This window comes from Lagenorhynchus albirostris, chromosome 10 (genome assembly GCF_949774975.1).
Source record: "Lagenorhynchus albirostris chromosome 10, mLagAlb1.1, whole genome shotgun sequence".
Classification (NCBI taxonomy): domain Eukaryota; kingdom Metazoa; phylum Chordata; class Mammalia; order Artiodactyla; family Delphinidae; genus Lagenorhynchus; species Lagenorhynchus albirostris.
This window is the reverse complement of record NC_083104.1, coordinates 40,517,770-40,542,999: the sequence shown is the minus strand read 5'-3', so window position 1 is coordinate 40,542,999 and position 25,230 is coordinate 40,517,770. Positions and strand designations below refer to the sequence as shown.

The window sequence follows — 25,230 nt, the reverse complement described above, 5'->3', positions numbered from 1 at the left end:
CACACCAGATTCTTTACTTGGGAAGTAATAAATACTTGTGTGTAGAGAGTACTTAGGTTGAATGACCTAGTCTAGTTCTAGCACCCTCCAGGGGAGGTAACTTGAGTCGACCTCACTAGTGTTATCCAGGCAGTTGGAGGGGCTGTTCAGAAGAGATGCGGGAGAGAAGCCTTGAGTCTTATGTAGGGGTTAGACTAGGTGAGGATGAATGCCTGTTCTCATCCCTGAAGCTCTTGGCCTGTAATTTGGTCTTAGGCTTGCTGATACCAAGGGGCTGAAGATTCCCCTTGGCAATAATACTTCCTTCTCCGAATAAAATTAATCTCACTTGAAATTCAGTAGCAGAACATATATTGTATTCATTAACAACACTGTAAGTGGGACTTAATTTTATGTGGAATAGCCCAAGGCATTCCCCATATTTGAGTCAATCCTGCAAGTGAAGAAAAAAAGAAATATTATGTGCATGGTGAATGAATACAGTGCCAACAGCTGTGATGCCTTTTATTGCCTTTTCTTCTTGGGTTATTGCTTTAATTAGCACCATGAAATTCCAAGGTGTTATATCAAATTAAGAGCAGAAGCTAAACATCCCCATCATCCAGGAAAAAAAAAAGAGCATACACAGAAGAATGAGACCATGATAGTACCAGAGAAGGTGACACAAAAGGAATATCCCTGGGCCAAGAATCAGGAAGTTTGGCCCAGAGTGCTAGCGCTGCGATTGCTCATCTCTGCAAAAGAATGGCAGGACCCAGGATGGATGTTTCCAGTGATCTCAATTTACCTGCAGAATTCTGGGCTATTTGTTGCTCGGTAAAAGAGCAGAGTACCATCATGGAAATAGTATAGACGTTGGAATCAGACAGACCTTGCCTTAGGTCCCACCTTTTCGACTTAATAGTTGGTGACTTTCAGCTGCTACAAATGATTACATCATTAACCTGGGCCTCATTTTTCTCACCTGTAACATGGACTAATAATATACCTTATAAGCTTGTGGGAATCAAGAGTTAATGCATGTGAGTCCCTAGTACAGGTCTTGGCATATTGTAAACAATATTTTCAACTTAGCATCCTCTTCCTCTGTTTAGTGAATAGCTCAAGACCTATGACAGCTCTGTGAGTTAGACATAGCAGGTAATTTTTTAAAATAATTTTTTAAAAAATTTATTTATTTTATTTATTTTTGACTGCATTGGGCCTTCGTTGCTATGCACGGTCTTTCTCTCGTTGCGGCGAGTGGGGGCTACTCTTCCTTGCGGTGCGCGGGCTTCTCATTGCGGTGGCTTCTCTTGTTGCGGAGCACGGGCGCTAGGTGTGTGGCCCTCAGTAGTTTTGGTGCGTGGGCTCAGTAGTTGTGGCTCTAGAGCACAGGCTCAGTAGTTGTGGCGCACGGCCTTAGTTGCTCCATGGCATGTGGATCTTCCCGGACCAGAGATCGAACCCGTGTCCCCTGCATTGGCAGGTGGATTCTTAACCACTGAGCCACCAAGGAAGCCTCATAGCAGATAATATTAACTCCATTTTACAGGTGAAAAACCAAGCCCAGACGGATCTCAAAGCAACCCAGGGGCATAGCCAGGACTTACTCAGTCTTGGTATTTCTCTCTGGAAGTGGTCTTTTCATTCTGTTTTATTGTTTTCACTTATAACTCCTTCCTCGCCGTTTTGCCCCCTGCTGTGGCTCTGAACCCTGGACATGCTTTCAGCATAAAACTGTTCATAGGTCTCATTGTTCCCTCAGAAAAGGATTCCCAGCTACTCCAAAGCCAGGCTGGGCTCTGGAGGTTCCCTGATCCTCCTAACCCCCACCAGCTGTTAGTTGTGTAGCTGTGCTGGGGTCCTGTCAGTGCCTTCTAGTATCTTACTCTTGATCTGGGGTGCCAAGGCCCAGGCTCTACCTGCTGCTGGGCCTTCCTTCTCAGACTCTGCTGTGACCTTCAAATCCTGACCAGACCTTGTTCTGAGCTGTGCAGAGGTGTGAGCTATAGAGAGAATGACTGAGAGATGGTCTCTGTCCTTTACTCTAGAACCTTCAGCCGCCTCTTTCCTCTGTTCAGTAGGGGGAGTGATCAAGCCATGGAGGATTTTATCAGAATTTAAACAATAGCCTGTCTGCTCCACTGACTTATTGTGTGGCTGGCGATTCATTTTTGCTTCCATTTTTTGTTTTATGAGAACCATGTTTAAAAAATAGAAATGGATTGGTCTAATGTGTGGTTAAGAATATGTGCTCTGGAGCCCAAATGCCTGGATTTCAGTCACTGCCCCATCAGTTATTGGTGCTGTGTGACCTCGGCAAATGCCTTAACTTCTGTGCCTCAGTTTCCTCATTTCCTCATCTGTAAAATGGTGACGATGATGATGTCTGCTTCTTTGGGTTGTTGTTAGGATTGAGTGACTTATTAGGCACTTGGCACAGTGTTTGGCCTGTGGGTAGGAGCTCAGTAAGTGTTTGCTGCTGATCTTGGAGGAGGAATGAGACAGGTAGAAGGTTTCCTCTAGGGACAGTTTGCTGGCAGTGGAGGCAGCATCTCTCTCCCCTTTACCATTGTGTGACTACAGGGACAGATGTTCTCAGCGATGTCAGGTGAAGCCTTGTTTCTAGGACTCTCAGATATCCCTCCAATCCCTTCGGCCTCTGTCCCACAGGACCTCCTGCAACAGGAGTAGTTCCAGCTGCCTTAGTCTGTTGATCTTAGGTGAACAAGGGGCCCTTTGGTCCAGGCCGTGCCTCCAGGCTGGTGAGTGTGCTCACTGTCCAAGAGGTGGTGAGTGCTGTTGTGGGCAGGCATGCCAGTCCCTTCTCTGATATGGGCCCCCTCCTCTCCCCTCCCCCTGTCTGGGTCATTCCCATCACACATCCACAGGCCTTTCCTCACCAATGAGATCACTTACTTCTGTGGTGCCCTTTCCGCAGGAAGGCGGGCTGGTGAAGAAGGCTTTGCGCTCCCACTCTTCTTTGGTTCTTCTTCCTACTACATTTGCTGTTGGGTCAGGATTATGACTGTGACCCCAGGACACACCAGGGACCAGTACTTGAGGGAGGCTTGAATTTGTGGCCCATTTTGGGATGCTCAGTAGGATCCCATTTCAGACAGCTGAGTTCCCCAGCTTCCTGAGCTGGCAGAGTCCTGGGCTTCATAGAGAGAGGGCTGCAGCATGATGAGGGCCAGCCAGGGTGTTCCATTCAGGTTGTCCAGTCTTCTTTTCCATTTTGTTCAATGGAGGAGGCTCCCGCAGTCAGCATCTTGGTGCTGTCCCATTACTGAGGTTGAGTTTCTTGCAGCCCAGGAGATGAGCTCGTGGTTGTGGGTCTGGACTCCATCCTGAGCCCTGACTGGTGATTGCCGAGGACTCGGAGGGCAGGAGCAGGAGCAGGGCAGTATGCTCTATCCCTGGTTTACAATCTTCTCTCTCTCTCCCTAGTTTGTCCAGAAGAATTATGGAGAGAATCCAGAAGCCTACAATGAGGAACTGAAGAAGCTGGAGTTGCTCAGACAGGTAGGAGGATAGTGTTTTTATGCAGGTGTGGACAGAATTGGTTTGATAGGGAAGTAAAGAAACCACCTAGAACTGTCTTCTTATTTTAATTCAGTATTTTTTCCTCTGTAAAAGCAGCAAAATTAATGATAGAAAAATTTGAAAATACTAAAATCAAAAAGCAAAAGAAAAAACCCTTTTCACAATTTTTTTGTGTATATATATATATATATATATATTAATGTTATTTATATATACTATATAAAACCACAGTAGGACCATGTACCACCTATACTGCCTATGTAGCCTGCCTTTTTCACTTAACATACTGTGGATATGTTTCTGTATCAGTGAGCATACAACAGTGGTATTTTTTTTCTTCGTTTATCTAATAATTTTTCTTTAAGTTTTATTTTATATTGGAGTATAGTTGATTTACAATATTGTGTTAGTTTCAGGTGTACAGTAAAGTAATTCAATTATACAGATATCTGTTCTTTTTCAAATTCTCTTCCCATTTAGGTTATTACACAATATTGAGTAGAGTTCCCTGTGCTATACAGTAGGTCCTTGTTGATTATCTGTTTTAAATATAGTAGTGTGTATATGTCAGTCCCAAACTCCCAGTTTATCCTTCCCCCACCACCTTTCCCTTTTGGTAACCATAAGTTTGTTTTATAAGTCTGTGAGTTTTTTTCTGTTTTGTAGATAAGTTCATTTGTATCTTTTTTTTAAGATTCCACATAGAAGTGATATCATATGATATTTGTCTCTGTCTGACTTACTTCACTTAGTGTGGTAATCTCCTGGTTCATCATGTTGCTGCACATGACATTATTTCATTCTTTTTAATGGCTGAGTAATATTCCATTGTATATATGTAGCAATTTTTTTAAAAAAATTATTTATTTTTGGCTGTATTGGGTCTTTGTTGCTGTGCATGGGCTTTCTCTAGTTGCAGCGTACAGGAACTACTCTTTGTTGCGGTGCACGGGCCTCTCATTGTGGTGGCTTCTCTTGTTGTGGAGTGTGGGCTGTAGGCGTGCGGGCTTCAGTAGTTGTGGCACACAGGCTCAGTAGTTGCGGTACACAGGCCCTAGAGTGCACAGACTTCAGTAGTTGCAGTGCGTGGGCTCAGTAGTTGTGGCTCGTGGGCTCTAGAGCGCAGTCTCAGAAGTTGTGACGCATGGGCCTAGTTGCTCCACAGCATGTGGGATCTTCCTGGACGAGGGATTGAACTTGTGTCCCCTGCATTGGCAGGCAGATTTTTAACCACTGTGCCATCAGGGAAAGTCCTGTCCCACATCTTCTGTATCCATTCATCTGTCGGTGGACATTTAGGTTTCTTCTATGTCTTGGCTATTGTAAACAGCACTGCAGTGAATATTGGGGTGCATGTATCCTTTCGAACCTTTCAGGCTTCTGTTCCATTACTTCTTCCCCCTTACCTTTCACCCCCAAGACAAATCCCAACCCCTGCCAAACCGCTGTGGTGTTGTATGTAGGTGGGGTGGTGTACGTAGGTGGGGTAACTCTAAGGAAGGAGGCTGGAGGTGGGAATCCCCCCACCAGGAGACTTGGAGGCCAGCTGACTTTTCAAAGCTGTTTCAGCCCAGAGGGTCCAACATTCTTTGGGTACACTAGACTTGGTTTAACTGTAGGAGGGCCCACCTGGATCTGGAGATTGTGGTTTCGTGCAGAGGGACCAGGCACTATATGTCTGCAGGGGTGGAGGGGGGGCTCATTTGCTGGCACATCCTCCCCAGCTCCCTCAGCCCCATAACAGTCCAGCCTCGGGACCCAAGCCTGCTCAGGCTTTAGGGATGTGACACCAGCCAAGGTCACCGAGGCCTGAGGGGAATAGAGTAGGCATTTCTTTTTTTCTTTTCTTTTTTTTTTAAATTTTTATTTTATGTTGGAGTATAGTTGATTTACCACGTTGTGTTTGTTTTAGGTGTACAGCAACCTGATCCAGTAATACATATACATATATCTATTCTTTTTCGGATTCTTTTCCCATGTAGGTTATTACAGAGTGTTGAGTAGAGCTCCCTGTGCTATACAGTAGGTCCTTGCTGATTATCTATTTTATATATATTAGTGTATACAGGTTAATCCCAACCTCCTAATATATTCCTCCTCCCCCACCTTTCCTCTTCGGTAATCCTAAGTTTGTTTTCTAAGTCTGTGAGTCTGTTTCTGTTTTGTAAATTAGTTCATTTGTATCAGTTTTTCATATCTACCTATAAGTGATAACATGATATTTGTCTTCCTCTGTCTGATTTCAGTTGGTATGATCATCTCTAGGTCCATCCATGTTGCTGCAAATAGCATAATTTTATATGGCTGAGTAATATTCCATTATATATGTGTGTGTGTGTGTTTATTTATACACACACACACACACACACACACACACACACACACCCCACATCTTCTTTAGCCATTCATTTGTCGATGGACATTTTGGTTGCTTCCATGTCTTGGCTATTTTAAATAGTGCTGCAGTGAGCATTGGGGTGCATGTATCCTTTCAAACAATTGTTCTCTCTGGATATATGCCCAGGAGTGGGATTGCTGGATCATATGGTAGCTCTATTTTTAGTTTTTTAAGGAACCTCCGTACTGTTCTCAATAGTGGCTGTACCAATTTACATTCCCACCAACAGTGTAGAAGGGTTCCCTTTTCTCCATACCCTCTCCAGCATTTATTGTTTGTAGATTTTTTGATGATGGCCATTCTCACCAGTGTGAGGTGATAACCTCATTGTAGTTCTGATTTGCATTTCTTTGATAGTGATGTTGAGCATCTTTTCATGTGCTTTTTGGCCATCTCTATGTCGTCTTTGGAGAAATGTCTATTTAGATATTCTGCCCATTTTTGATTAGGTTATTTGTTTTTTTGATATTGAGCTGCATGAGCTGTTTGTATATTTTGGAGATTAATTCCTTGTCAGTTGCTTCATTTGCAAATATTTTCTCCCATTCTGAGGGTTGTCTTTTTGTTTTATTTATGGTTTCCTTTGCTGTGCAAAAGTTTTTAAGTTTAATCAGGTTGCATTTGTTTGTTTGTTTTTATTTCCATTACTCCAGGAGATGGATAGAAAAAGATCTTGCTGTGATTTATGTCATAGAGTGTTCTGCCTATGTTTTCCTCTAAGAATTTTATAGTGTCCGGCCTTACATTCGGGTCTTTAATACATTTTTAAAAATTAATTAATTAATTTTTGGCTGCATCAGGTCTTTGTTGCTGCGCGCGGGCTTTCTCTAGTTGCGGCGAGCAGGGGCTACTCTTTGTTGTGGTGCGCGGGCTTCTCATTGTGGTGGCTTCTCTTGTGGCGGAGCACAGGCTGTAGGCACGTGGGCTTCAGTAGTTGTGGCTCGTGAGCTCTAGAGCGCAGCCTCAGTACTTGTGGTGCACGGGCTTAGTTGCTCCATGGCATGTGGGATCTTCCCAGACCAGGGCTTGAACCCATGTCCCCTGCATTGGCAGGCGGATTCTTAACCACTGCACCACCAGGGAAGCCCCTTTAATACATTTTGAGTTTATTTTTGTGTATGGTGTTAGGGAGCGTTCTAATTTTATTCTTTTGCACGTAGCTGTCCAGTTTTCCCAGCAGTTCCCACACATTTATTGAAGAGACTGTCTTTTCTCCATTGTATATTTTTGCCTCCCTTGTCATAGATTAGGTGACCATAGGTGTGTGGGTTTATCACTGGGCTTTCTATCCTGTTCCATTGATCTGTATTTCTGTTTTTGTGTCAGTACCATACTGTTTTGATTACTGTAGCTTTGTAGTATAGTCTGAAGTCAGGGAGCCTGATTCCTCCAGCTCTGTTTTTCTTTCTCAAGATTGCTTTGGGTATTTGGGGTCTTTTGTGTTTCCATACAAATTGTAAAATTTTTTGTTCTAGGGACTTCCCTCGCGGTCCAGTGGTTAAGACGTCGCCTTCCAATGCAGGGGGTGTGGGTTTGATCCCCAGTTGGGGAGCTAGGATCCCACATGCCTCATGGCCAAAAAAACCAAAGACATAAAACAGAAGCAATATTGTAACAAATTCAATAAAGACTTTAAAAATGGTCCACATCAAAAAAAAAAATTAAAAAAAATTTTTTTTTCCTAATTCTGTGAAAAATGCCATTGGTAATTTGATAGGGATTGCATTAAATCTGTAGATTGTTTTGGGTAGTATAGTCATTTTCACAGTATTGATTTTTCCAGTCCAAGAACATGGTATATCTCTCCATCTGTTTGTGTCATATTTAATTTCTTTCATCAATATCTTATTGTTTTCTGAGTACAGGTCTTTTGCCTCCTTAGGTAGGTTTATTCCTAGGTATTTTGTTCTTTTTGTTGTGATGGTAAATGGGATCGTTTCCTTGATTAATCTTTCTGATCTTTTGTTTTTACTGTATAGAAATGCAACAGATTTCTGTGTATTAGTTTTGTATCCTGCAATTTTACGAATTCATTGATGACCTCTAGTAGTTTTCTGGTGACATCTTTAGGATTTTCTGTGTATAGTATCATGTTATCTACAAACAGTTGACAGTTTTACTTCTTCTTTTCCAATTTGGATTCCTTTTATTTCTTCTTCTTCTCTGATCACTGTGGCTAGGACTTCCATAACTATGTTGAATAAAAATGGCAAGAGTGGGCATCCATGTCTTGTTCCTGATCTTAGAGGAAATGTTTTCAGCTTTTCACCATTGAGTTTGATGTTAGGTATAGATTTGTCATATATGGCCTTTATTATGTTGAGGTGTGTTCCCTGTATGTCTACTTTCTGGACACTTTCTGGATGGTGGCCTTATAGAATGAGTTTGGGAGTGTTCCTTCCTCTGCAATTTTTTGGAATAGTTTTAGAAGGACAGGTATTAACTCTTTTCTCTAGATGTTTGATAGAATTTGCCTGTGAAGCCATCTGGTCCTGGACTTTTGTTTGTTGGGAGTTTTTAAATCACAGTTTCAATTTCAGTACTTGTGATTGGTCTGTTCATATTTTCTCATTCTTCCTGGTTCAGTCTTAGAAGATTGTACCTTTCTAAGAATTTGTCCATTTCTTCTATGTTTCCATTTTATTGGCATATAGCTGCATGTAGTAGTCGCTTGTGATTCTTTGTATTGGGTTGGCCAAAAAGTTCGTTTGGTTACCGAATACATTGTTGAATACAGTTCTTGGTGAAAATGAAAAGTGTGTCTTTTATTTTTACTTAAAACCGAACAAATTTTTTGGCCAACCCAATATTTCTGTGCTGTCAGTTGTAACTTAGTTTTCATTTCTAATTTTACTGATTTGAGCCCTGTCCCTGTTTTCCTTGATGAAACTGGCTAAAGGTTTATCAATTTTGTTTATCTTTTCAAAGAACCAGCTTTTAGTTTCTTTGATCTTTTCTATTGTTCTCTCCATCTCTATTTCATTTATTTCTGCTGTGGTCTTTATGATTTCGTTCCTTCTACTAACTTCTCGTTTTGTTTGTTCTTCTTTCTCTAGTTGCTTTAGGTGTAAGGATAGGTTGTTTGAGATTTTTCTTGTTTCCTGAGGTAAGATTGTATTGCTGTAAACTTCCCTTTTAGAATTGCTTTTGCTGTGTCCCATAGGTTTTGGATCATTGTGCTTTCATTTTCATTTTTCTCTAGGTATTTTTTGATTTCCTCTTTGATTTATTCAGTGATCCATTGATGGTTTAGTACCATATTATTTGCCTCCATGTGTTCGTGTTTTTTATCATTTTCCCCTTGTAGTTGATTTCTAATCTCAGTCTTGTGGCCAGAGAAGATGCTTGATATGATTTAATTTTCTTAACTTTACTAAGGCTTGCTTTGTGGCCCAGCATGTGATCAGTCTCGGAGAATGTTCCATGTGCACTTGAAAAGAATCTGTATTCTGCTGCTTTTGGATGGAATGCACTATAAATATCAATTAAGTTCATCTGGTCTGATGTGTCTTAAGGACTGTGTTTCCTTATTGACTTTCTGTCTGGATGATCTGTCCCTTGATGAAAGTGGGGTGTTAAAGTCCCCCACCATTACTGTGTTACTGTTGCTTTCTCCTTTTATGGCTGTTAGTATTTGCCTTATATATTGATGTGCTCCTGTGTTGGGTGCATATATATTTACAATTGTTATATCTTCTTTTTGGATTGATCCCTTGATCATTATGTAGTGTCCTTCTTTGTCTCTTATAACACTCTTTATTTTAAAGTTTGTTTTATCTGGTATGAGTATAGTAAGTCCCCTACATACGAACGAGTTCTGTTCCAAGAGTGTGTTCGTAAGTCCCGTTTTGTTTGTAAGTCTAACAGAGTTAGCCTAGGTACCCAGCTAACACAGTCAGCTGTATAGTACTGTACTGTGTTAGGTTTATAATACTTTTCACACAAATAATACATTAAAAAAACCCACAAAAAATAAAGAAAACATTTTTAATCTTACAATATAGTACCTTGAAAAGTACAGTAATACAGTACAACAACTGCATATAGGGGCTGGTATCGAGTGAACAGGCAAGAAGAGTTACTGACTGGAGGAGGGAGAGGAGGTGGGAGATGGTAGGGCTGATGGATTATCAGCAATAGGAGATGGAGGGCAAGCTGCAGTTTCACTCACGCCTGAAGTTGACGGTGCAGGTTCTGATTCCTTCAATTCCATCTACCGTCTTGAAAAAAATGTTGCAGTGATGTTTGGGTAGTACTGTACCAGCTACACCACCGCTGCATTTATGCTTGCTTCCGGACATCCTGGGCTGGAAATAAAGATACTGTACTACTGTACTCTATACAGTACTGTACAGTAAAGTACACAAAAATACAGTAAAGTACACAAAAAAAAAGCTAGTACTGTACCAGCTACACCACCGCTGCATTTATGCTTGCTTCCGGACATCCTGGGCTGGAAATAAAGATACTGTACTACTGTACTCTATACAGTACTGTACAGTAAAGTACACAAAAACACAGCCACCGGTAGAAGATGCACGCATGTGACAGTGTACGCCAGACACATGAACTGACTTACATGATTAGACATGAGAATGCATGTTCACGTCTTTGAAAGTTTGCAACTTGAAGGTTTGTAGGGGACTTACTGTATTGCTACTCCAGCTTTCTTTTGATTTCCATTTGCATGGAATACCTTTTTCTGTATCATCATTTTCAGCCTGTATGTGTCCCTAGATCTGAAGTGGGTCTCTTGTAGACAGCATATAAATGGGTCTTGTTTTTGTATCCATTCAAGCAGTCTGTGTCTTTTGGTTGGAGCATTTAATCTGTTTATGTTTAAGGTAATTATCGATATTATGTTCTTATTGCCATTTTGTTAATTGTTTTGGATTTGTTGTTGTTTTTTTAATTAATTAATTTTTGGCTGTGTTGGGTTTTCGTTGTTGTGCGTGGGTTTTATCTAGTTGTGGTGAGCGGGGGCTACTCTTCACTGCTGTGCATGGGCTTCTCATTGTCGTGGCTTCTCTCGTTGCGGAGCACGGGCTCTAAGCGCGCAGGCTTCAGTAGTTGTGGCACATGGGCTCAGTAGTTGTGGCTTGCAGGCTCTAGAGCTCAGGCCCAGTAGTTGTGGCGCACGGGCTTAGTTACTCCACGGCATGTGGGATCTTCCCAGGCCAGGGCTCGAACCCGTGTCCCCTGCATTGGCAGGTGGATTCTTAACCACTGTGCCAGCAGGGAAGCCCCTTTTATTTGTTTTTGTAAGTCTTTTTTCTACCCTTTTGTTCTCTTGTGATTTGATGACTGACTGTAGTGTTTTATTTGGATTCCTTCTTCTTTTTTTGTGTGTGTGTATCTATTATAGATTTTCAGTTTGCAGTTACCATGAGGTGGTTTTTTTTTAAAAACTTATTTTTTTAAATTTTTGGCTGCGTTGGGTCTTCATTGCTGCACGCTGGCTTTCTCTAGTTGCGGCAAGCAGGCTTCTCATTGTGGTGGCTTCTCTTGTTGCGGAGCACGGGCTCTGGGCCCTCAGGCTTCAGTAGTTGTGGCACATGGTCTCAGTAGTTGTGGCTTGCAGGCTCTAGAGCAAGGCTCAGTAGTTGTGGCGCACGGGCTTAGTTGCTCTGTGGCATGTGGGATCTTCCAGGACCAGGGTTCAAACCCATGTTCCCTGCTTTGGCAGGCGGATTCTTAATCACTGCACCACCAGGGAAGTTCATAAATAGCTTTTATTATGTCGAGTTATAGTCCCTCTATACCCACTTTTGTAAGGGTTTTTATCATGAATGGATGTTGAATTTTATAAAATTCTTTTTCTGTATCTTTTGAGATGATCATGTAGCTTCTGTCATTTCTGCCCCTCACCCCCCCGTTTTGTTTTTTTTGGCCATGCCATGTGGCACATGGGATCTTAGTTCCCTGACCAGGGATTGTACCCATGCCCCCTGCAGTGGAAGCATGGAGTCTTAACCACTGGGCCACCAGGAAAGTCCTGGTTTCTGTCCTTTCTTTTGTTAATGTGGTGTATCACATTGATTGACTTGTGTATGTTGAACCATCTTTGTGACCCTGGGATGAATCCAACTTGATTGTGGTGTATGACCTGTTTTATGTATTCTTGGATTTGGTTTGAGAATTTTTGTGTCTATATTCATCAAAGATATTGACCTGTAATTTTCTTTTTTGGTAGTGTCTTTGGTTTTGGTATCAGGGTGTGTGTTGGGTCTTCGTTTCCGTGCATGGACTTTCTCTAGTTGCAGCGAGCGGGGGCCACTCTTCATTGCAGTGCACGGGCCTCTCACTGTTGCGGCCTCTCGTGTTGTGGAGCACAGGCTCCAGACGCACAGGATCGGTAGATGTGGCTCACGGGCCTAGTTGCTCCGCAGCATGTGGGATCTTCCCAGACCAGTGCTCGAACCCATGTCCCCTGCATTGGCAGGCAAATTGTCAACCACTGCGCCACCAGGGAAGCCCATTCATTCAGTTTTGATGGGCTGTATGTTTCTAGAAAGTTGTCCATTTCTTTGAGGTTGTCAAATTCGTTGGCCTATAATTATTCATAGTATTCTCTTACGGCTTTTTGTATTTCTGCAGTATCTGTTGTGATTTCTCCTCTTTCATTTCTTATTTTGTTTGTGTCTTCTCTCTTTTCTTCTTGGTGAGCCTGGCTAGAGGTTTGTCAATCTTGTTTACCCTTTCAAAAAACCAGCTCTTGGTTTTATTGATTTTTTTTGTCTTGTTCTTTTATCTCTGTTTTATTTATTTCCTCTCTGATCTTTATTATCTCCTTCCTTCTGCTGACTTTCAGTTTTGTTTGTACTTCTTTTTCTAATTCTTCTAGATGGTGGGCTAGGTTGTTTATTTGAGATTTTTCCTGTTTCTTAAGGAAGGCCTGTATTGCAATGAACTTCCCTCTAAGAACTGCATCTAAGAACTGCATCCCAGAGATATTTATGGTTGTGTTTTCATTGTCATTTGCCTCAAGGTTTTTGGTTTTTTTTTGTTTGTGGTACGCAGGCCTCTCACTGTTGTGGCCTCTTGCATTGCGGAGCACAGGCTCCGGACGCGCAGGGTCAGCGGCCATGGCTCACGGGCCCAGCCGCTCTGCGGCATGTGGGATCTTCCCGGATCGGGGCATGAACCTGTGTCCCCTGCATTGGCAGGCAGACTCTCAACCAATGAGCCACCAGGGAAGCCCTGCCTCAAGGTATTTTTTAATTTCTTTGATTTTTCTTGTTGACCCTTTGGTTTTTTTAGTAGTATGTTGTTTAGTCTCCATGTAATTGGTTTTTTCTTGTTTCTTTCTCTGTGGTTGATTTCTAGTTTCATGCTGTTGTGGTCAGAATAGAGGCTTGAAATAATTTCTATACTATTAAATTTGTTGAGGCTTGTTTTGTGCCCTAGTATATGGTCAGTCCTACAGAATGTTCCATGTGCACTTGAAAAGAATGTGTATTCTGGGTTTTTTTGGATGTAATGTCCTGAAGATATCAATTAAGTTTAACTTTTCTATTGTATTATTTAGGATCTTTGTTGCCTTATTGATTTTCTGTCTCAAAGATCTGTCCATTGATGTGAGTGGGGTATTAAAGTCTCCTACTGTTAATGTATTCTTGTTAGTTTCTCCCTTTATGTCTGTTAGTATTTGTTTTATTTATTTGGGTGTTCCTGTGTTGGGTGCATATATGTTGACAAGTGTAATATCCTCTCCTTGTGTTGATCTTTTTATCATTGTACAGTGTCCTTCTTTATCTTTCTTTATAGCCTTTGTTTTAAAGTCTATTTTGTCTGATATGTGTATGGTGACCCCTGCTTTCTTGTCATTTCCGTTTGCATGAAATGTCTTTTTCCATCCCCTCACTTTTAATCTATGTGTGTCCTTTGCCCCAAAGTGGGTCTCTTGTAGGCAGCATATTGTAGGCTCTTATTTTTTTAATCCAGTCTGCCACTCTGTTTCTTTTGATTGGAGCCTTTAGTCCATTGACATTTAAGGTAATTATTGATAAGTATGTATTTATTGCCATTTTAAACCTTGTTTTCCCATTGATTTTTTTTTATTTCTATTATATATTTTTTTACATTTTTATTGGAGTGTAATTGCTTTACAATGGTGTGTTAGTTTCTGCTTTATAACAAAGTGAATCAGCTATACATATACATATATCCTCATATCTCCTCCCCCTTTGCTCTCCCTCCCACCCTCCTTATCCCACCCCTCTAGGTGGTCACAGAGCACCGAGCTGATCTCCCTGTGCTATGCGGCTGCTTCCCACTAGCTATCTATTTTACATTTGGTGGTATATATAAGTCCATGCCACTCTCTGACTTTGTCCCAACTTACCCTTCCTCCTCCCCGTGCCCTCAAGTCCATTCTCTACGTCTGCGTCTTTATTCCTGTCCTGCCCCTAGGTTCTTCATAACTTTTTTTTTAAATTCCACATATATATGTTAGCATGTGGTATTTGTTTTTCTCTTTCTGATTTACTTCACTCTGTATGACAGACTCTAGGTCCATCCACCTCACTACAAATAACTCAATTTCGTTTCTTTTTACGGCTGAGTAATATTCCATTGTATATATGTGCCACATCTTCTTCATCCATTCATCTGTTGATGGACACTTAGGTTGCTTCCATGTCCTGGCTATTGTAAATAAAGCTGCAGTGAACATTGTGGTACATGACTCTTTGAATTATGGTTTTCTCAGGATATATGCCCAGTAGTGGGATTGCTGGGTCGTATGGTAGTTCTAGTTTTCGTTTTTTAAGGAACCTCCATACTGTTCTCCATAGTGGCTGTATCAAAAAAACATATAGAACGCTTCATGAATTTGCGTGTCATCCTTGTGCAGGGGCCATGCTAATCTTCTCTGTATTGTTCCAATTTTAGTATATGGCTGCCGAAGTGAGCACTCCCGTTGATTTTATATTTCTTCTTTGTCCCTTTCTTTTTTCTTTTGTGGTTTGATGATTTTCTTTTGTATTACGCTTAGCTTCTCTTCTTTTTGTTTTTTTGTGAATCTGTTGTATGTGGTTGCCCTGTTTTTCAAGTATGTTAACTCCTTCCTATATCTACTTGCTTTAGACTGGTAGTCAGATAGGCTCAAACACCTTATAGAAAAAAAAATCTACATTTTCTTACTCTCCTCTCCCACATTTAATGATTTTGATGTCCTCTTTTGCATCTTCATGTTTATCCTTTTGCCATTCATTGTGGTTATCATTGCTTTCACAAAAATTTTTTTACTATTTTAAAAATCTGTGTGTGTACTTTCTTGTTTAAATGATTTACTTGCCAATTATGATTTTCTCTTTCCTGTAGATTCTTACTGCTTTTCGTATTTATTTATTTTTTGGCTGTGCCATGCGGCCTGTGGGATCTTACTTTCCTGACCCTGGATCAAACATAGGCCCCCTGCAGTGGCAGCACAGAGTCCTAACCACTGGACTGCCAGGGAATTCCCTCTACTTTTCTACTTAGAGAAGACCTTTCAATATTTCCTTTAGGATAGGTTTAGTATTGCTGTATTCTTTTACTTTTTGCTATCTGAGAAATTCTTTATCTCTCTTTCTGTTCTAAATGATAATCTTGCTGGGTAGAGTATCCTAGGTTGCAGATTTTTCCATTTGGGGACTTTGAATATATCTTGCCACTCCCTTCTAGCCTGCAGCATTTCTGTAGAGAAATCAGCTGATAACCTTATGGTTGTTCCCTTGTAATTAATTCTTTGTTTTTCTCTTGTTGCCTTTAGAACCTTCTCTTTATTTTTAACTTTTTTTAATATGTCTTGGTGTAGGTCTGTTTAGGTTTATCTTGTTCAGAGCCCTCTGTGCTTCCTGTATCTGGATATGTTTCCTTCTTTAGGTTTGGGAAGTTTTCAGCCATAATTTCTTCAAACACAGTTTCATTACCTTTTTCTCTTTCTTCTCCTTCTGGGATCCCTATTATGCATAGATTGGCCCACTTTATGTTATCCCATAGGTCTCATATTGCTTTCATTTTTTGTCATTTGGGTTTCTGTCTGCTGTTCTAATTGGGTGATTTCCATTATTCTGTCTTCTAGATCACTTATTTGTTCTGCATTATTCATTCCTCTGTTCATAGCCTTTGGTCCAGCTTTCATCTCTTCAAATGAATTCACTAATTTTTCTTGGCTCCTCCTTGTAATTTCTAGTTCCTTTTTACAGTAGTCTGCATTTCTGTCGATAGCTTTTCTCAATTCCTTCAGTATTTTCATTATCTCCTTTTTTATTTTTTTGCGGTACGCGGGCCTCTCACTGTTGTGGCCTCTCCCGTTGCGGAGCACAGGCTCCGGATGCGCAGGCTTAATGGCCATGGCTCACAGGTCCAGCCGCTCCACGGCATGTGGGATCTTCCTGGACCAGGGCACGAACCCATGTCCCCTGCATCGGCAGGCAGACTCTCAACCACTGTACCACCAGGGAAGCCCTCCTTTTTTATTTTTGTTTAGTTCTGGCTGCATTGGGTCTTCGTTGCTGTGCGGGCTTTCTCTAGTTGTGGCGAGTGGGGGCTACTCTTTGTTGTGGTGTGCGGGCTTCTCATTGCAGTGGCTTCTCTTGTTGCGGAGCATGGGCTCTAGCTGCATGAGCTTCAGTAGTTGTGGTGCATGGGCTCAGTAGTTGTGGCTCACGGGCTCTAGAGTGCAGGCTCAGTAGTTGTGGTGCACGGGCTTAGCTGCTCTGCAGCATGTGGAATTTTCCCTGTGTCCCCTGCATTGGCAGGCAGATTCTTAAGCACTGCGCCACCAGAGAAGTCCCTCATTATCTCCTTTTTGAACTTGGTGTCTGTTAGACTGAAGAGGTCTGCTTCATTGTTTGTTCTTCAGGGGTATTCTCTTGATCTTTTAATTGGGAGTGGTTCCTCTGCTTCTTCATTTTACTTATATTTCTCTTGCTGAACGAGTTGAGGAGAAACAATTATCTACTGTGGTCTTGGAGGGCTATTTTTATGTGAAAACATTCCTGTGTAGCCTGTGTGGGCTTAATATTTTTGGATGTGAGGGCTGTTTTTAGTATGGATGCCTGCCACCTCTTTCCTCACTGTATGCTGGCTGTCATCCCCTTGATAGGAGGTGTGACTGATGTGCTGACCAGAGCCAGCACTGGATATTGAGCAGGGCCTCCTCTTTGCTCTATGGTTTTCACTGCCTTGTCCGGGGCAGGGTGTGCTCCCCAGTTGTTGGAGTAGCAGCCCCCAGATCGGTTTCTGAGTTACATTTCTGGTATGTGGTGCAAGGTAGGTTGGATTGGGGTGCTCCCACTGGGAGAGGAGCCATTGAATACTCCTCCTCCTCCTGAGCTGTTCACCTGTGAGTGTGCTCCATTGTGTCACCTTTCACCTATTGTGCAGACTCTCAGAGTACACTGTTATTGGCACTGCCCTCGGCCCCATCTCAACCGTAGGTATGCTGGCAGTCCTCCCTGGTACCTCTCAGGCTTTGTTTTCACAATGCCACCAGCGCAGATCCACAGAAGTCAGGTCCCAAGACTGCAGTACTCGTGCACCTGGACCTTCTGTGGGTGCTATGGAGGCAGCTCAGACCCTGGCTCAGCCCAGCCGCCTGGTGTACATGCCCACAATGCCCACAGCTGCCAAGGCCAGACCTGTCCCAGCCATGGGAGCACCAGTTTTCTGTTCAGATGTTCTGCAGGCACTGAATATACAAAGCTGGCAGCGGAGGTGTAAATCTGCGGTTCGTTCAGCCACAGGGAGAGATTTCATCTCTGCTTCCTAAGTCACACGGCCCCTGGGGCTCAGCTGTGATTTCAGCCCCACCTCTGTGTGTGGGCAACCCACTGGTGTCTGCGCCCAGGGCTGCTGAAGCAGTGGCTGGAACTTGTGAGCCTGCCCAGGTGGGAGGGAACTGAGGTGGCAGCTGGAGTGCATTGGCCTGCCCAGGCAGAAGGGAGCTGGGGCAGCGGCCAGAGCCTATGGAGGTAGGAGCTGGTGGGTGGGGAAAGAGGCTGCAATGGTGGCCCCATCTCTCCCTGCGCCACTTAACAATGGCACTTCGCTTCTGTGGCAGCCTGGGCTTCTTCCATGAACACTCCTGGTCGCTGTGCCCCACACTCCAGCCCCTTTAGGCTGTCTCCATGCAGCCAACAGCAGTCCTCTCCCCTGGTCTGTCCTCTAAACCCCACGTTCCAGCACCCAGCCCCTGCCCATACCAGCAAAGGTGCTTCTAAGGCTGGGATGCACAGGGCAGTGGCACGGCCCATTTGTGTAATCTCTGGCTGTCCTGCCTGCCACTAACTGGTTGTTGCTGTCTCTGAGCCTTGGAAGCTTCTTTTCTGTCCCTGCTGATCTTTCCTCTGGTGAGGGGACTTCCCAGGGTGTGGGAACCTCTCCTTCAGCTCCCTCCTAGGGGTGCAGGACCCATCTGCTTCCTCTTTATTTTTTTTTCCTTTTGCCGTACCCAGTTACGTGGCCATCTTTCTTGTCCTTTCAGGTGTTTGAGGTCTTCTGCCAGTGTTCAGTAGGTGTTGTGTGAGAATTGTTCCATCTGTAAACGTATTCTTGATGTATTTGTGGGAAGAGATACGTTCCATGTTCTACTACTCCACCATCTTGATTCTGATCCCCTTTATCCATTTTTGTTTTGGCTGTGTTGGGTTTTCGTTGCTGTGCGTGGACTTTCTCTAGTTGTGGTGCACGGGCTTCTCATTGCAGTGGCTTCTCTTGTTGCAGAACATGGGCTCCAGGCACGTGGGCTTCAGTAGTTGTGGCACGTGGGCTCAGTAGTTGTGGCTCTCGGGCTCTAGAGCACAGGCTCTGTAGTTGTGGTGCATGGGCTTGGTTGCTCTGCGGCATGTGGGATCTTCCCAGACCAGGGATCGAACCTGTGTTCCCTGCATTGGCAGGCAGATTCTTAACCACTGCGCTACCAGGGAAGTCCCTTTTTATCCATTTTTGAATCGAGTTTCTGTTGTTAAGTTGTAGGAGTTCTTCATATATTCTGGATATTAACCACTTATCAGATATATGATTTGCAAATATTTTCTTCCATTCCATGGGTTGCCTTTTTACTTTGTTGGTTGTGTCCTTTTGATGCTCAGAAGTTTTAAATTTTGATGTAGTCCAGTTTACAATTTTTTTGTTGTTGCTTGTGCTCTTCAAGTCACATCCAAGAAATCATTGCCAAATTCAATGCCACGAAGATTTTCCCTTTTATTTCTTTTAAGAGTTTTATAGTTTCAGCTCTTATATTTAGGTCTTTGCTCCATTTTGAGTTTATTTTTGTAAATGGTGTAAAGAAAGTTTCCAGCTTCACTCTTCTGCATGTAGGTATTTAGTTTTCCCAGCACCATAAATTGAAAAGACTGTCCCCCATTGAATGGTCTTGGCACCCCTGTCAAAAATCATTTCAAAAAAAAAAATCATTTCACTATGTGTATTAGTTTGCTCTGGCTGCCATAACCAAGTACCCCAGACTGCTGACTTAAACAACGGAAATTTATTTTCTCACAGTTGTAGAGGCTAGTAGTCTGAGATCAAGGTGTTGGCAAAGCTGACTTCTTCTAAGGATTCTTTCTTTGACTTGTGGATGACCATCTTCTCCCTGTATCTTCACATGGTTGTCCCTCTATGTATATCTGTAGAAGGCCAACAGTCATATTGGATTAGGGCCCACCTCTAGGACCTCATTTCACTGTAATTACCTCTTTAAGGCTCTATCTCCTAAAATACAGTCACATTCGGAGATACTGGGAGTTAGGACTTTAGTATGAATTGGTGAGGGGGGGCATTATTCAGTCCATAACACCACATATTTGAGGGTTTATTTCTGGGCACTCTCTTTTACTCCATTAGTCCATATGTCTTTATTGCCAGTACCAAACTGTTTTGATTATTATAGCTTTGTAATAGGTTTTGAAATGAGGAATTGTGGGATCTCCAGTTTTGTTCTTCTTTTTCAAGATTGTTTTGGCTATTTGGTGTGGGGGGTGGTCCCTTGAGATTCCATATGAATTTTTAGGATGGATTTTTCTATTTCTGCAAAAAATGCCATTGGGATTTTGATGTGGATTGCACTGAATCTGTAAAAAAGTAAAATCCAAAAACTATCACTTTAGGGAGGCTTGCCACCTTAATATTAAGTCTTTTAATACATGAGTATCAGATATCTTTCCATTTATTTATGTCTTTAATTTCTTTCAGCAAAGTTTTGTAGTTTTCTCTATGCAAGTCTTTGGCCTTCTTGCTTAATTTTACTTCTAAGTAATTTATTCTTTTTGATGCTATTGGACTTGAAATTCAAAAAAAAATTTTCTTTAATTGTGATTTTTGTGTATTGATTCTGTATCCTGAAACTTCACTGAATTCATTGATTAATTCTAACAGATTTTTTTGGTGCAATCTCTAAGGGTATTTTCACATATGAGTTCATGTCTGTGAAAAGAGATAATTTTGCTTTTTCCTTTCTAATTTGGATACCTTTTTTTTTTTTAACATCTTTATTGGGGTATAATTGCTTTACAATGGTGTGTTAGTTTCCGCTTTATAACAAAGTGAATCAGTTATACATATACATATGTTCCCATATCTCTTCCCTCTTGCGTCTCCCTCCCTCCCACCCTCCCTATCCCACCCCTCCAGGCTGTCACAAAGCACCAAGCCAATATCCCTGTGCCATGCGGCTGCTTCCAACTAGCTATCTACCTTACTACGTTTGTTAGTGTGTATATGTCCATGACTCTCTCTCGCCCTGTCACAGCTCACCCTTCCCCCTCCCCATAACCTCAAGTCCGTTCTCTAGGAGGTCTGCGTCTTTATTCCTGCCTTACCCCTAGGTTCTTCATGACATTTTTTTTTTCTTAAATTCCATATATATGTGTTAGCATACGGTATTTGTCTTTTTCTTTCTGACTTACTTCACTCTGTATGACAGACTCTAGGTCTATCCACCTCATTACAAATAGCTCAATTTCGTTTCTTTTTATGGCTGAGTAATATTCCATTGTATATATGTGCCACATCTTCTTTATCCATTCATCCGATGATGGGCACTTAGGTTGTTTCCATCTCCGGGCTATTGTAAATAGAGCTGCAATGAACATTTTGGTACATGACTCTTTTTGAATTTCGATTTTCTCAGGGTATATGCCCAGTAGTGGGATTGCTGGGTCATATGGTAGTTCTATTTGTAGCTTTTTAAGGAACCTCCATACTGTTCTCCATAGTGGCTGAAGCAATTCACATTCCCACCAGCAGTGCAAGAGTGTTCCCTTTTCTCCACACCCTCTCCAGCATTTATTGTTTCTAGATTTTTTGATGATGGCCATTCTGACTGGTGTGAGATGATATCTCATTGTAGTTTTGATTTGCATTTCTCTAATGATTAATGATGTTGAACATTCTTTGATGTGTTTGTTGGCAGTCTGTATATCTTCTTTGGAGAAATGTCTATTTAGGTCTTCTGCCCATTTTTGGATTGGGTTGTTTGTTTTTTTGTTATTGAGCTGCATGACCTGCTTGTAAATTTTGGAGATTAATCCTTTGTCGGTTACTTCATTTGCAAATATTTTCTCCCATTCTGAGGGTTGTCTTTTGGTCTTGTTTATGGTTTCCTTTGCTGTGCAAAAGCTTTGAAGTTTCATTAGGTCCCATTTGTTTATTTTTGTTTTCATTTCCATTACTCTAGGAGGTGGGTCAGAAAGGATCTTGCTGTGATTTATGTCATAGAGTGTTCTGCCTATGTTTTCCTCTAATAGTTTGATAGTTTCTGGCCTTATATTTAGGTCTTTAATCCATTTTGAGCTTATTTTTGTGTATGGTGTTAGGGAGTGATCTAATCTCATACTTTTACATGTACCTGTCCAGTTTTCCCAGCACCACTTATTGAAGAGGCTGTCCTTTCTCCACTGTACATTCCTGCCACCTTTATCAAAGATAAGGTGTCCATATGTGCATGGGTTTATCTCTGGGCTTTCTATCCTGTTCCATTGATCTATCTTTCTGTTTTTGTGCCAGTACCATACCGTCTTGATAACTGTAGCTTTGTAGTATAGTCTGAAATCAGGGAGCCTGATTCCTCCAGTTCCTTTTTTCGTTCTCAAGATTGCTTTGGCTATTCGGGGTCTTTTGTGTTTCCATACAAATTGCAAAATTTTTTGTTCTAGTTCTGTGAAAAATGCCAGTGGTAGTTTGATAGGGATTGCATTGAATCTATAGATTGCTTTGGGTAGTAGAGTCATTTTCACAATGTTGATTCTTCCAATCCAAGAACATGGTATATCTCTCCATCTATTTGTATCATCTTTAATTTCCTTCATCAGTGTCTTATAATTTTCTGCATACAGGTCTTTTGTCTCCTTAGGTAGGTTTATTCCTAGATATTTTATTCTTTTTGTTGCAATGGTAAATGGGAGTGTTTTCTTGATTTCACTTTCAGATTTTTCATCATTAGTATATAGGAATGCCAGAGATTTCTGTGCATTAATTTTGTATCCTGCCACTTTACCAAATTCATTGATTAGCTCTAGTAGTTTTCTGGTAGCATCTTTAGGATTCTCTATGTATAGGATCATGTCATCTGCAAACAGTGACAGCTTTACTTCTTCTTTTCCGATTTGGATTCCTTTTATTTCCTTTTCTTCTCTGATTGCTGTGGCTAAAACTTCCAAAACTATGTTGAATAAGAGTGGTGAGAGTGGGCAACCTTGTCTTGTTCCTGATCTTAGTGGAAATGCTTTCAGTTTTTCACCATTGAGGATGATGTTTGTTGTGGGCTTGTCATATATGGCCTTTATTATGTTGAGGAAAGTTCCCTCTATGCCTACTTTCTGCAGGGTTTTTATCATAAATGGGTGTTGAATTTTGTCAAAAGCTTTCTCTGCATCTATTGAGATGATCTGGATACCTTTTATTTCTTTTTCTTGCCTGATTGCTCTGGCTGGAACTTCCAGTACTGTGATAATACAAGTGGTTGATGTGGGCATCCTTGTCGTCTTGTTTCTTGTGTGAGAGGAAAAGTTTTCAGTCTTTTACTAACTTGGTATGATGTTAGCCAAGGTCTTTTCATATATAGCCTTTATTATGTTTAAGTAGAGGAACTTACCTGCCTTTTAAAGAAGGTGACACTGTTCTTAAGAGGAAGAAAAAATTGTCAGAAAGGTGAATTATCTCACTTGCTACTCTGTTTGAAAGTAGTTAAAAACAACTGTTTCTCTTTGAATAACAAAAGAGGATTTAAATAAAAATTTTATTTATAATTTCAAAGTGTAGGAGATTGTATCTTCCCCCCAAAGCAGGGATAATTAATTGGTATGTTTATATATGCTAGAGATATATTCTTTAAAGACTACTGTGTGTAAATTGAATTTTTAAAAACTGTTAGCCTCTTATGTAGAAAACAAAAGGTGGAGTCACACACCAGTGTTATAATAATATTAGCTTATATAATTGCCCATGTACAGCGTACCTTTACTGGGATCTTGACTTCTTCATATGGCTTCAAGTTACTATCAGGTGTCCTTTTATTTCAGTCTATAGGACTCCTTTTAGCATTTCTTGTAGGGCAGATCTAGTGGTGGTGAATTCCCTCAGTTTTTGTTTAGCTGGGAATGTCTTTTGATTTCTCCTCAGTTTTGAAGGATTTCTCCTCAGTTTTGCCAGATATAGGATTTTTGGTTGACAGTGTTTTTCTTTTAGCACTTGGAATATATCAACCTACTGCCTTCAGTTCTCCAAAGTTTCTGATGAGAAATCTGCTGATAATCCCATTGAGGATTCCTTGTATTTGATGAGTCACTTCTCTTGTGCTGCTTCCCAGGTTCTCTTTGTCTTTCAACAGTTTGATTATAATTTTTTCTTGGTGTGGGTCTCTGAGTTCATTTTACTTAAAGTTCATTAAGCTTCTTGGATGTTTATATTTCATGTCTTTAGTCAAATTTGGAAAATTTTTTGCCATTATTTCTTCACATATTCTCTCTGCCCCTTTCTCTCTCTCTTCCTCTGGGACTTCCACAATGTGTATGTTGATCTGTTTGATGGTGTCTCACAGGTCCCTTAGGCTCTGTTCACTTCAATAATTTTTCTTTCTGTTCCTTAGACTTGATAATTTCAGTTGTCCTAGACTTTTTTAAAAAAAAATATTTAGGCTGTGCCAGGTCTTAGTTGCGGCATGCGGACTCTTCGTTGCGGCATGTGGGCTTCTTAGTTGTGGCATGTGAACTCTTAGTTGTGGCTTGCATGCAGAATCTAGTTCCCCGACCAGGGATCAAACCCAGGCCCCCCGGCATTGAGAGCGCAGAGTCTTACCCACTGGACCACCAGGGAAGTTCCCTCAATTGTCCTAGCTTTGATTTCACTGATGGTTTCATCTGCCTACTCAAATCTGCCTTTGAATCACCCTAGTGAATTTTTCAACTCAGTTATTGTACTTTTCAGCTTCAGAATTTCTTTTTGGTTTCTTTTTAAGTTTTCTGTCTCGTTGATATTCCCATTTTGTTCTCTATGTCGTTTTCTTGACTTTTTTCCGCATCTTCCTTTAGTTCTTTGAGTATCTTTAAGACAGTTATTTATCTAGTAGAGCTGTCATCACATCTTTTTTCAGGAACAGTTTGTTTGTTTGTTTTTGTCCCTTTAAATGAGTCATATTTTCCTATTTCTTTATATGTCTTGTATTTTTGTTGTTGAAAACCGGACATTTGAATCTAATGATGTGGTGACTCTGGAAATCAGAATCTCCCCTTCTCCCAGGGTTTGCTGTTTGTTTGTTTGTTTGGAGTGTTGTAGGCTGTCTCTGTGCCAAGAATCAGTCTGAGGTGTGGACTTAAAGTCTTCTCAGGTCTTTTTTTTTTTTTTTTTTTTTTTTTTTGCGGTACGTGGGCCTCTCGCTGCTGTGGCCTCTCCCACTGCGGAGCACAGGCTCCGGGCGCACGGGCTCAGCGGCCATGGCTCGCTCCGTGGCATGTGAGATCTTCCCGGACCGGGGAACGAACCCGTGTCCCCTGCATCGGCAGGCGGACTCTCAACCACTGCGCCACCAGGGAAGCCCTCTCAGGTCTTTTTTAAGCCTTTGCCTTCCCCTGGGTATGCATGATGACTGTCTAACTTCCTCTGAATATGTGGTTGCTTTGGAATCCAATAGTCCTCAATATCTGGCTCCCAAAAGGAGAAAAAGAGAAAAATGAAGGGATGAGGGGGGAAAAGCACTGGTGCTTTAAATCCCCTTTAAGTCACTTCAGCCAGAGGGGGAGTGCAACAACAGGGGGAGGTGTAACAACAGTGTCCGCCGCCTCTTTGCACCTCTGAGATCAGAAGCAGCGCGATCAGCCCTG

The 25,230-nt window shown here is 41.7% G+C and overlaps 1 protein-coding gene and 1 non-coding gene across 6 annotated transcripts in view; one reads left to right on the top strand and one right to left on the bottom strand.

The window, feature by feature from the left end:
• Positions 1 to 25,230, top strand: part of PTPN23 (protein tyrosine phosphatase non-receptor type 23) — a 41,839-nt gene that overhangs the window by 4,468 nt on the left and 12,141 nt on the right. For all 5 annotated transcript variants that reach the window (XM_060162102.1, XM_060162107.1, XM_060162101.1 and 2 more), the window contains exon 2: positions 3,433 to 3,507. In XM_060162102.1, coding sequence (XP_060018085.1) covers positions 3,433 to 3,507 — 75 coding nt within the window. The remainder of the gene's footprint in view (positions 1 to 3,432; positions 3,508 to 25,230) is intronic.
• LOC132528332 (U6 spliceosomal RNA) lies at positions 14,736 to 14,840 on the bottom strand. Its single transcript, XR_009543204.1, has one exon. It is a non-coding gene; the product is annotated as a U6 spliceosomal RNA (small nuclear RNA).